At 45.8% G+C, this 12,265-nt stretch overlaps 1 protein-coding gene across 3 annotated transcripts in view; it reads right to left on the minus strand.

The window, feature by feature from the left end:
- Nucleotides 1-12,265, minus strand: part of LOC121693905 (diacylglycerol kinase theta) — a 33,560-nt gene that overhangs the window by 8,947 nt on the left and 12,348 nt on the right. For 2 of the 3 annotated variants that reach the window (XM_042073656.1, XM_042073658.1), the window contains exons 4-17: nt 11,383-11,468; nt 10,684-10,809; nt 9,442-9,595; nt 8,443-8,517; nt 8,150-8,250; nt 6,238-6,455; nt 4,743-4,827; nt 4,431-4,485; nt 4,035-4,096; nt 3,591-3,741; nt 2,810-2,827; nt 1,662-1,700; nt 607-722; nt 22-173 (exon numbers count right to left, since the gene is read on the minus strand). In XM_042073656.1, coding sequence (XP_041929590.1) covers nt 22-173; nt 607-722; nt 1,662-1,700; nt 2,810-2,827; nt 3,591-3,741; nt 4,035-4,096; nt 4,431-4,485; nt 4,743-4,827; nt 6,238-6,455; nt 8,150-8,250; nt 8,443-8,517; nt 9,442-9,595; nt 10,684-10,809; nt 11,383-11,468 — 1,438 coding nt within the window. The remainder of the gene's footprint in view (nt 1-21; nt 174-606; nt 723-1,661; nt 1,701-2,809; nt 2,828-3,590; nt 3,742-4,034; nt 4,097-4,430; nt 4,486-4,742; nt 4,828-6,237; nt 6,456-8,149; nt 8,251-8,442; nt 8,518-9,441; nt 9,596-10,683; nt 10,810-11,382; nt 11,469-12,265) is intronic. The other variant, XM_042073657.1, reaches the window with a different exon arrangement.

A 12,265-nucleotide genomic window follows, 5' to 3' on the forward strand; every position in this document is an offset into this window, starting at 1 on the left:
TGACAGTCAGGATAATTTTACCCTCCTAGTGGTCCTCCATTGGTCAGCTCAAAGACTTGGTGGGGGTTCAGAATCTTCCGGAAATTGTAGAGTATCTCCCTACCCTTCAGTCCTCCACTCTTAGGGTTTACATAGACCAGCAGAGGACAGCCACCCTTAGGAAGCACGCTTGTCTGGTGAGAAAAGACAAACGTTTATTTGTGGTCCTGCCAGTGTCAGTCCTTGCATATTATCTTGTCCTCTTTGAATAGCCTGATCAATTAATCACTCTGTTAATTACAGGCTGTAATGAATGCTTTTGTAAAAACACTGGCTTCAATTCGATCGTCAAAAAAAAAGCATCAATGACATGAGATAGCCACTAGTGGGCGCTAGCGGGCTGTTCACATGCCATCAGCGGCAAAGCCGAGAGGCAGACAGCGTCACAGCTGCTGAGAACACATTGGGCTTGATAAGTGGCACGTGAGCAAAATGAATGAAAGAGTCTCCAGCCACACCAAGCGTCAGCCTCTCCACCACGGAGAAAGGTGGAGTTTGTCAGGCAGCAGTACTGGGTTGTCATGGCGGCGCCGCCACCGACGTTAATCTCGGCTCGAGGACCCTCACCATGATTTGCGGGATGACCAGCGAGGTGAGCTGCTTGCCATCGATAGAGGAGTCTTTGGCCAGCATGAAGATCCTCTCGGCCTCGGAGAAACAAGAGATTTGAAGAGCCACAGCGCCTGGTGGCAGAGGAGGAGAGGGAGGGAGGGAGGGAGGGAGAGAGAGAGGGATATGACTGTTCAACTGGGGAAAGGTCACATGATCACGAGTTAACTAATGCAGTTAAGATAGTAGCTTAGTGTAATTCTAGGGAATGAGGTCAACTTAAGGTCTCTTAAAGACCATCAACTTGATTATGGAAAAAAGGAAAGCCCAACAGGTTAAGTGTTGTCAAAGTTTAAGGCATTTTCTATTTTTATACACTGAACACTGAACAATAACACTAGGTATTGTATTTTCAATAAGAAACTAAGGGGTAAATCTCTGCCCTTTTGAAGTGGCCAATTGAAGTCACCAATATGGCACCGCTGTCACAAAAGAATTGGTGTGGTGTGGTGAGAGCTGGGTGGCACAGCAGGCTGCTGATAGGCTATTGAACAGCGCGTGGCATCATGCCGGCAAGAGCACAGGGGTTGGCCGCTGGAGACCGGACACTGCTGGTGCCCACAGCGGGGCCATTGTCTCGTCAACAAGGAGCTCATTTAAAGGACGCTGGGCAGGGGCCTGACCGCATGTTTAGGCAGAGGGGACAGAGAGGACGAGGGCAAAGGGTGCGGAGGGTGCCCTCATGGTGTAGTCCGCGCGGTACCAGGGTGCCCCCACCCCTCCAAAAAAAAAGTGTGGGCCTGGTGTCAGGGAGGGCAATCGCTGGCACGCTCTGCTTGTCGATGAGTGGGCACGGGGCCTAATGATGCCGGCTGCACGCGTGGCCAAGCTTGATTAGTGGGAGGGCGGGTGGTTGGGATGGTGGAAATGAGGCATCCCTTAAGTCATCAGCAAACACTAGGTGTGTGTGTGTGTGTGTGTGTGTGTGTGTGTGTGTGTGTGTGTGTGTGTGTGTAGAAGGGGGGGGGGGGGGGTCATTAGCTTAGAGCGTCACCATGACGACAAACTCTCACCTTGTGTGCTGTAAACGTGAGTGATGTTGACCAAGTGATCTGTGGAAAGAGAAAGAGAGAGAGAGAGAGAGATGAATATGAGGGGAAAAGAGAGAAGGATAATGATGTGGGGGAGAGGGGGAACAGAGGAGAACAGAGGAGAAGAGGAGAAGAGGGGAAGAGGGGAAGGAAAACACAGCAGCAGAACAGGGGCAAGAGAGAGAGAAAGAGAGGGAGAGAGAGGAGAAACATGAGACAGGGAAAATGTAGATAGATGAGTGCATTTAAAAGGTAGGACAGTGAGAGAGAGAGAGAGAGAGAGAGAGAGAGAGAGAGAGAGAAAGGAGGAGCAGGAGAGGGAGAGGCACAGATTAAATCTGATGACCTTAGACATCTATTACAGCCTGTGCTGCCTTGCATATCCTTTAGTGCACAGGCACAGGGCACAAACAAACACTACCAGCTGAGCAATAACAGCCTCAGTGGGCCACAGCGCCGCGTGGACTGGATCTGCAGAGATTAATCATGGGAAGAGCAGAGAAAGGATTCAAGCATATGAAAAAGCTCAACCCTGCCCTCATATTACAAGTAGTGCTGTGGGAAGTACAGCTAGCACCACGAGGAAGCACTTTCAAAGGTTCCAACACCTGGGCTTTTACAGTTACCCAGTAAAGCGCATGTGGGGAGAGAGAGAGAGATAAAGAGAGAGACAGAGAGCGAGAGAGAGAGAGAGAGAGAGAGAGAGAGAGAGAGAGAGAGAGAGAGAGAGAAAGAGTAAGAGAGAGACAGAGAGAGAGAGAGAGAGAGAGAGAGAGGTTCAATACCCATTTATGGGATCATTCCTCAAACCATGAAGTCATGACGTACCTGATACAAGTCACACACCATACAAACATACAAATATATTCATGCATAAAAATCTCAATACATCATATGTTAAAAATCAGCACACCACCCCACTCACTCACACACAACAACCCCTCAACCCCCACACACCCAGAAACCAGGCTGGTTCTTAACCAGGCTGTAACAGGCAAACTCAATTTTTATTCGACCAGCCACCATCCCTTTAAGGACCTTCACCGGGTTAATTGAGCCAGTCCCCAACATCCTACTCTTCACCAAACAGCCAACTTAGCTGAACCCAACAAGAAATTTGCCAAACATACCTCCATCCTTCTTTCCACCTGGTATATTGGGAGAGAGAGGATGAGAGAAAAGAGAGTGATGGATAGAGAGAGAGAGAGAGAGAGAACATTATAGGCTTGCGCCAGTGACTCTGACTAAGAGCAGTTCTACTGCTTACTGCACATAAACAGGACCCAAAGAGTCTCCATTCTTAGAAACTCCTATGAGCTTGTCGTTATTCAGTGAGCCTAATCTCTAAAGCACATCATAGCATAATACAATTGGCCATTTGAATTGGACTACAGGCCTATTTATGGATGTGCTGATTGTGCTTATGTGGTCACAAACTTAAGTAAATAAATAGTATACAGCAAAACAAACTTCACTAAGCCACAGTATTCTGGCCTAGCCAGACATAACAATTTGTCCTCATTTGTTTTGGTGAGGTTCAAATTTGGTCGCGGTTAGTCGTGTTTTGCCTCAACAGCTTGATACAATGTAGATCGGCTTTCTCAGGACAAAGCCTAATGGTAATCTCAGAAAGTCTTCCGCCATCTACACACCCCACCCCATAGCTCCTCACGCTCACACACACAAAAAAAAAAAAAAAAAAAAAGAAGTTCTTTCCATGGTCCTGCCATCAACATTATAGCCGTTGCCCTGCAACCCGTCTAGTAACCCTGTGACAGGACTGCTGGGAAACTAACCAGACGTCAACCAATAAAACACACCACTCCCCAGCTCGGGAACATACTGCCTTCAGTCACGTGGTCAGCTCAGAGCTAGATGTGTCCAGTCAGCTAAGCGGCCCTGCGCACTCACTCTTGATCTCCAGGTGTCTGTGCAAAAGCTCTGCGTACTCCTCTTTGGACAGCTGTGCGGGCAGTCCCCCCAGGAGCAGGTTCACCTGGACCACTCGGTTCCGGTTCTCCTCGATGTAGAACCGCGTCTGGTTCATCTGCCGCAGGGAGACCTGTAGTGGGAAGACGGGCATGTCAAAGAGAAAGCATAGGTGCATGCACACGCACACACACACACACACACACACACACACACTAACATATTGGTTTACAAACTGCAATACTACAAACACAATGCTTATGTAAGTACACAGCTGTAAGATTCACACCAGCTGTGTTTTTTCTTTCACCTACTTCTCTTTTAAACACACACACACACACACACACACACACACACACACACACACAGATAATCATCAGCAGGGATTTCTCAGTGTGGGTGTGTGTGTAGGGGCGTAGCTCATACCTTCCTTATCTCCTGCAGTTTGCCCAGCAGAAGCTCCTGACCAGTCAGAACCTGCCTTTGAACTGCGGAGAAGGAGGCCAGCCAGTGAGCTCATATCACAAACCACAAATACATATTCAGAGTAACATGGCGTAAGCCTCACGACTAAACCAACTGTAACATCATGGCAACTAAATGTGGGTGAGTCTGTGAGCATGGACCCTGATAATTCACTATATTTGATCAACATCTTCAACAGTACCATTAGAATTGCGGGAAAATCCCATTTAGCAATTGTTACAAATGTCTTTACATGTATACATTCATACATACTGTACATCCATACATACAGATATACATACATATACTGGATTTGTGTATATACAGTATAGACGTCCAGAGGCCAGTTTCTATTACCTTGTTTGCTGCTCATAAACACCTCCACAAGGTTGAAGTTCTCATGATTTTCATCCTTGAGTAACGAAACAAACCCACACACACAGACACACACACACACACACACACACAGAGAAAGTCATAGTGAAACCAAGAGCGTGACAAACAGACCACCTCTCCACAGACCATATCTGTTTTTACAGCACCTACGATTAAGCCAGCCATGTTGCCCTCACGTCACTGAAACGTTACAAGCGACTGCAGCAGCGTTCATGCTCACAGGGGCTGCGTTGTACAGCGTAACCCAATCCCCTGTGCAGCAGTGTACTGTACCTTCTTGCCCAGCTGGGTTAAGACTTCCTTAATGATCTGGTCTACTGTGCTCTCATGGCCAACTGTGATGGAGACGTAGCCAAGTCTGCAAAAACAAAACAAAACGGAAAAAAAATTAAAAAAAAAAAACAGAAAAACATAAGAAGCGCTGTTAAGAAGTGGCGTTCCTTCAATTATTTCATGGACTAGAAAGACTAAAATAAGAACGGAGTTAGCAGAAACCATGAATGCACACACAGCGGCCTCATTTCCTCTCCTGTTCTTTCAGAGGTCTGAGTGTGACCTTTCAGAGTGTCGTTTCTTGAGTTGTTCAATGCTCCTGGACCAAATGGCCTCACGTGTCACTGGACATTATTGCATTAGGAATACCTCCAAACCTCCCAGGGGCTGGACCACCAAGAGAAGAAAGTTGTTATTTCACTTTTGGAGTGTTATTATGTGAGGCTATTAATGGTGCATTAGGTCATTAACTGGTAGCCCAACGTGGGCCAAGTCACTTGATTTACAGTAACTGGTCCCCCCTGTCTAGTTGCTATGAAGGCAGAGAAAGAGGTCATTCTTTGCCTCTTGGGCTTGTATATGCGCCTTTCCAAGAGAGTGTGGTGTAATTCAAAGTGACTCATAAAATCTCAGCAGAAACTCTTATGTCATAACGTCATGACTTCAAGCTAAACATAAACCCTTGGAATAAAAATAAAAAACATGATGCAGTGGTACACATGTAGGTAGCCTAGTGCTTTTACTGCTGCGACAAAACCTCCCAACCACTCTATAATTGGAGTTATTTCTTTCATACGCAATCCATCAACGCTCTGTGAGTTTCACTGGAGGTGGTAAAGTGGACGACAGGGATTAATTTGGCATCAGAACGCCAGCATTCCTCCCATCCCGACGCACTCTCTGCGCCGTTGCCCTGGCACTACAATCCCCCTGGTAAGCCAGCAAGGCAATGTGACTACATCTCCTTGGCAACGAGGCCCACAACCGCAATCATGGCATCAATCAGGCCAAGTGCGTGTTTGACAGCTTTTATACACTAGCCCAGGAAGCCAGTGGCAGGGACTGTAAACATGGGGACCAGCTGAGGCGCTACATCAGGCAGTAATCTCTCTCTCTGTTGGGCCACGACGCTTGGAAAAGTTACACTTTGTTTGAAGAAACCAGAAGTGGCCGTTTAAAGCGGTTCCAACCCTCCTGGCCCCCACAGAGCAGCCACCCAACCTGAAGGACAGCAAAGTGGAGCGCTGCCTTTATCTCCAAATGGAAGAAAACACGTATTCAAGGCACTTGTAGATACCTTACAGTGGTGAGGATCTATTTCACATTCTGTGTTTGGATTGAACGTGCCCTTCATCTTCAGCGTTATTAAACACGTTTAGAGAACAGCATGTGCATTTAAACAACCCCAAGCTCGCGCTGACCACACAACGCTGGCGGTGGAGCATAATTGATGCCATTCGCTGGACACCCCCCCCCCCCATTCACTACCACATACTTGAGCCAGCCGGCGTAGATCTTCAGGACGTCAGAGTCGCGCGGTTTGGCCCGGAGCAACCAGGAGTCTGGCGTGTAGTCCTTGAAGGTGGACTTGTCGTCGGGGGTGCCGTTGCGGTTGATGATGTCGTCAGAGAGAAGTGCAGGTTGCTGGCCGTGCACCTGCAGCTCGTAGTCCTGGGGCTCGTCTGGCAAGTAGAAGGCCCTCAATGCGGCCTCCTGCGCACACAAACACAGCGGCCTGTTAAGTCCACTCGCGTCTCCCCCCCCCCCCCCTCCTCCTCCTCCTCCGTTTCATGGTTGTGGAAGTTTAATCCAAGCTTTTTAAACAGACGAGGTCTAGAATACAACAGGGGATGTGTTTGGCAGAAAACTAAAACCAGTGCTCTGCCAGGACTTTGGGCTAGTTTAATTACTCGACTGAGTATAGCTCATTCTCACGGCCCCTTCTACAACCCCAAAACAGAAAAAGTTGGGACGTTGTGCAAAATGCAAATAAAAACTAAATGTGATAATATACAAGTCTCATAAACCCATATTTAGCAGCAAAAAGGACTCTATATACATATACATATCTAATGTTTAAAATGAAAATTTTGACTATTTCATGGAAAATATATGTTCATTTTGAATTTGATGCCAGCAACATGTTTCAAAAAAAGTTGGGACGGGAGCATGTTTACCACTGTACTGCTTCACCTCTTCATTTAACAAAATTCTGTAAATGTTTAGGAACTGAGGAGACTATTTGCTAGTTTTGAGAATGAAATGTTGTCCCAATACTACCCAATACACGATTTCAGTTGCTGAACATGTGGGTATTTAGTCATGTTTTTCAATGATTTCCAGAAATAATGGCAAATTTTGATTGGTCTACCCACAGGACCTTTTTCCATGTTACCTCTGTCCATTTTAAACAAGCTCAGGCCCAGATAAGACAGTGGTATTTTCTGTATCGTGTCAATACAATTTTGGTTGTTAAAATGTTGCTGCAGTTTTTGAATTGAGTATCAAACTGTGCACATAGACAATGGTTATCAGAGGTTGTCCTGAGCCCATACAATGACAGGTGTGGAAACAGGTCTGGTCTTGATGCAGTGCCATCTGAGGTCCAAAAGACCACGACCATCCAATGTGTTTTTCAGCTCCTTCCCTTGTTTGCAAAGATTTCTGTGGATTCTCTGAATGTTTTAATAATATTATGTCCTGTAGATGATGAACCCCCCATATACTTCACAATATCATCTTAAGAAGCATTAAAATGACATTGTTTCATCATTTGTGTACACAGGTTTACAGAGTGATGAATACCCCTACATCTTTACTTCTAAGAGACCCTGCCTTTCTGGGATGCTCTTTTTCATACCCAATCGTGTTGCCAGTTACCCTAATTAGTTGTGAAACATTCTTCCTTTTGTTTTCTTTATCATTACACACCTTTTCCAGCATTTTGTTATCACTGTCCCAACTTTTTTTGAAACATGTTGCTGGTATCAAATTCGAAATTAACATATATTTTCCATTAAATAGTCAAATTTGTCATTTTCAACATTTGATATGCTGTCTGTGTCCTTTTTGCAAGTAAATATGAGTTTAAGAGATTTGCAAATTATTACATTCTGTTTTTATTCACATTTTACACGTCCCAACTTTTTCTGTTTTGGGGTTGTATCTGAGGTAACCCACATTGCTGTTGCACATGGTGAAACAAACCCAGACGTGTTTGGGAAATATTATGGTTGGTTGGTTGGTTGGTTGGTAGGTAGGTAGGTAGGTAGATAGATGGATGGATAGATGGATAGATGGATAGATGGATATATGGTACTTTATTGATGCCCAGGGGAAATTCAAGAATGCATGGTGTCTGCATGCTGTGAGTAATTTCTCCTGGTGGCTGCCAAATACGCTCTCACCACAACTTCCTCATTCCTGGTAATTCGTGGAATGGACACCAAGCGGATCTGGTTGCGCTTCACTGCGTCATCGCCATCAAACACTTTCAGCGTCTGCTTCCCTGTAAAAAAAAAAAAAAAAGAAAAAAAAAAAAAAAAAAAAAGTTATTTCCGTAGACAGCATGCCAGTGGTGTGTGGGCATGCTACCTTCTGTGTAATCCACGTAAGCCACACGTAAGCATGTTTGCATAGAAGTCTAAGCTAGGCAGTATTTTCCGTTACGCTGGGTAAATGTGTCCGCAGTTATAGTGACCTGTGTCGGTGGGCGTGGAGGACTGGTTGTCTTTAGCTGCCACGGGAGTTGGAGAGTCAACATCGTCCAGGTTATCTGAGAAGAGAGCACCACATAAAAGCCCTTGTAACGACTGCGATCAATGAACATTCAGTTCTTATTTGCCTGATGAAGATCTGTTGAGATCGAAACTTTGCCGTTTAAAAATAAATAAAGTATCTCTTGGAGCCCATACAGTGTGTGCTGACCATCTCCTTCTCTCTCTAAAACGTTTTGTCTGGCACCTGTTACAACATATTTTGGATGTGCACACCCGTCTCTACAAATGCGATCAATGAACAGCCACTGAGTTATTAAACCCTCAAGTCTTAATATAAAAACAAACTGCGTCATAACCTTGCCCCTCTATACTGTGATCAACATTGTTCCAATTTCACTCTGAGGATTTTCCATCAGCTACAAGCTTTAGCTGGAGGACAGGAGAAGAGATGAGACCTTCACCAAACAGGCCAGGGGTCACGCAGGAAGTTAATCTGTGGCTTAGTGGTATTCTCACCAGCGAGTCTTCATTATTGATCATGACTGATGCTCTGCTCCCACAAATGCCCTTTGCTGAATAGCCGCAGTAATACATAAAGCATCTTAATCTCCATCAGTCCGTTTCTCTGTCTCTCTCTCGCTCTCTTCTTTCTTCTGTCACTGCTTCTCTTGTCCTTTCCTCTCCATTTCTAGACCCTTCTTCATCCCTCATTTCTCTCTCTGTGTCTCTCTCTCTCTTGACCCTTCTTCATCCATTATTTCTAGTCTGGCTTTCACCAGACCGCCGGTAGATCAGGCCTACAATATTTCTCCATCTCTCTCTCTCTCTCTTTTGGACCCTTCTTTATCCCTCATATCCCCATCTCTGTCTCTCTCTCTTTTTTTGTCATTTCCTCTCCTCTCTTCTTGACCCTTCTTCATCCCTCTGTTCTCTCAGTCAGTACTGCGTAGCCAGGCCCCTCCTCTCCTCAGCAGGCTTACCCAGCTCACACTGGGAGTTCTCCGAGATGCGGAAGAGGTGCATCTTGCTGAAGTTCCTCGAGCAGATGCGCACGCATCCCGGTTGAAGGATCATGTTGTGGAGCCGCCCCATGCCACACTCGAGCCGCACGGTTACGTAACAGGACGCATGAGCCTGCAGAAGAAAAGCAGACGCAGAGAGCGCCCGGATTAGCAACGACGTGTTCCTGCTGTGACCAAGGTTAGACGCACTGCGATCCATCAGGATAACTCGACCAAGGACATATCACTAAAAAGACAAACAGCATGTCCCAAAAGGTCTGCTCTGTTGCACTAAGCCTCTTCGAGTTCAAAAACCTCACAGTCAGCAAGCAGTTTCACTTGGCACTCTCGCAACTATACCATTTAGCTCCTTCTGCCTTGTGCCTTATTGATGGTCTCACTACTGAGAAAATCCATTCATTAACACAGTCATACGCTCACAACGGGGGACAATAAAGTCTTAGGATATTATCCTTCTACTAAGATCCGCGCTGTGAGACTTTGTGATGCTGAATGGGTCAGGAGATGGGTATTGGGCATATATGGACAGGCTGGGCGAGGTGCCATGTGGTGGGCTTAACTGAGGAGCACTGGGGGGGGGGGGGGGGGGGGGGGGTGGAAGTGGGAGGGGGGGTCTGGATGGACTCACTCATGCGGAAGGGAGCACAGCTCTATGACTCGCAAAGATGAATAAAACATGAGTTTACTGCATGTAACGACTCGACAGGACCGGCTTGGCTTCAACCATGAACAATACTTCTGGAGGTTCAACGAGCGTCAATGCGATGGCACTGGTTTTGACAGCCAAGTGCACGGTTTCGTGGTTTGCTCTTAGCACACAGCTTGGCTCGCGCTGTTGCAATACCGACTGGGACTGTCTGGTAGTAAGAAATGTAAGACACTAGATTTTCATGTTTTTTTTTGTCAGTTGTTAAATTACACATATGATTTTTAGAATGAAACAACAGACCCATGGGTTTCCTTCAGCAGAACCGGCACCTGAATGTTCCAATGCAGCTAATTCACTCGTACTTTGACATGGTCTGGACCATAACAGTAGCTAACAGCGGACATTTTAAAAGTTTCAGCAAATAACATACATGCATCTTTCTTGGTATATCCAACTTGACAGCTTTGGTCTTTTTCCTTTCAGAATATACAAAGTGTCACTTCAGAGAGGAAGAGAAGGGAGTTAGCTCATTAGCTTTGGAATGGACCTACCGTGATGCCGCACCACTCACACCGCATGCCGGACAGCACATCGGAAGAGCCGCAGGTGCGCCTGCACACCTCACAGCGAGACCCTGACGCCATGTTACCCTCCCGCCAGTGGTGGTGGTGCGTATCCTGACATCAGAAACACAACAAAGTATACACAACAAAGTACACAACAAAGTATACATAACAAAGTATACACAACAAAGTACACAACAAAGTATACACAACAAAGTATACATAACAGAATAATTACACACAATAAAGCATATTAATCCAAATACATTATTTTTACAGCTACGTTCTATGTTGATGGACTACTATGCTAATGCTAACAATTGTGCTGAGGCTAACGATTTAGATAGATAGATAGATAGATAGATAGATAGATACTTTATTGATCCCCAAGGGCAAATTCAAGTGGATTCACATGCTCCATTCACAGAAAGCACATACAGTACAAGACATACAGCGCTTGGCCTTTTGGTGTTTTAAGCCCCCAACATAGTCTTCCAGGCAGCGCTGCATGGAAGGCACTAGGGTTAGGCAAGGGTTAGGGTTAGGTGCCTTGAAGTCGACATTGGGGGCTTAAAACGCCATCGAGCCAGTACTTGACTGCTCTTTGAAGAAAAGCCTATTAATTGTGTAGTCTATTAGTACTGTCTCTGACTGGAAGAGAAGTAATGGCTCGGAGACCAGACTTACATAGTCCTGAGTGCCATCCTGGTGGCAGAGGCGACAGTCACTGCAGCTGAAGGGAGCACAGTCACTGTGGACATGGAGCTCACACACTGAAACACACACACACACACACACAAAAATGTCACATGAGGACAAGTGATTTGCATCTATAACACTAACACACAGTGACCGAATCACAAACTAAAGGCATTTGAATGCATAAGGCTATAAAAGAAATGACACCAAGATGAGAGCAAGATAAGGTGAGAACAGCGGGAAGAGCTTGGAAACTACCCCCTATTGTTCCAGACACTTTTTTGGTACGTGATTGTATCTTTATGCACACTTTGGTTAGATACAGTATGCAAAAGGAAACGTTATTGCTGTCAGAATAAAAATAGCTTTGTTGAGGAGAACTACAATGCAAATCAATAAGCCAAAGATTCACTGGCTCGTGTGGGATAGAGCTGGCCTAAGATATTTTGTCTGTGCTTTGTGCATTCTGTGTGTGAGTGTTTGTGTGTGAATGTGTATACCCTGTTTGTGTATGTGAGTGTGATTGTGTGTGTGTGTGTGTGTGTGTGTTTTGCCAGTGTTTTTCTCTTCTCGTGAATCAACGCTCTGTTCTTAGAATTCAGCCCCCTAGAAAAGACCATCCTCCATTCCCATGGCAACCGCAGTTCTCCATCAAACAGGAGAGGCTGGTGCTGACAAATGAGCAATAACAGAAAAGGGACAGAAAGAGAGGAGGGAGGGAGAAAGAGAGGGAGAGAAAAAACACTGCTGAGAGGATTAAAGGAGAAAGACTAGGAGGGAGTGGTGCAGTGTGGTGCGGTGTGGTGCAGAGGGACTCTTTATTGAGGCCGAATGGGAACTTGGCGTGTTGGATCCGACCCCTGCCAGGCTG

This window comes from Alosa sapidissima, chromosome 20 (genome assembly GCF_018492685.1).
Source record: "Alosa sapidissima isolate fAloSap1 chromosome 20, fAloSap1.pri, whole genome shotgun sequence".
In the NCBI taxonomy this organism is placed as follows: domain Eukaryota; kingdom Metazoa; phylum Chordata; class Actinopteri; order Clupeiformes; family Clupeidae; genus Alosa; species Alosa sapidissima.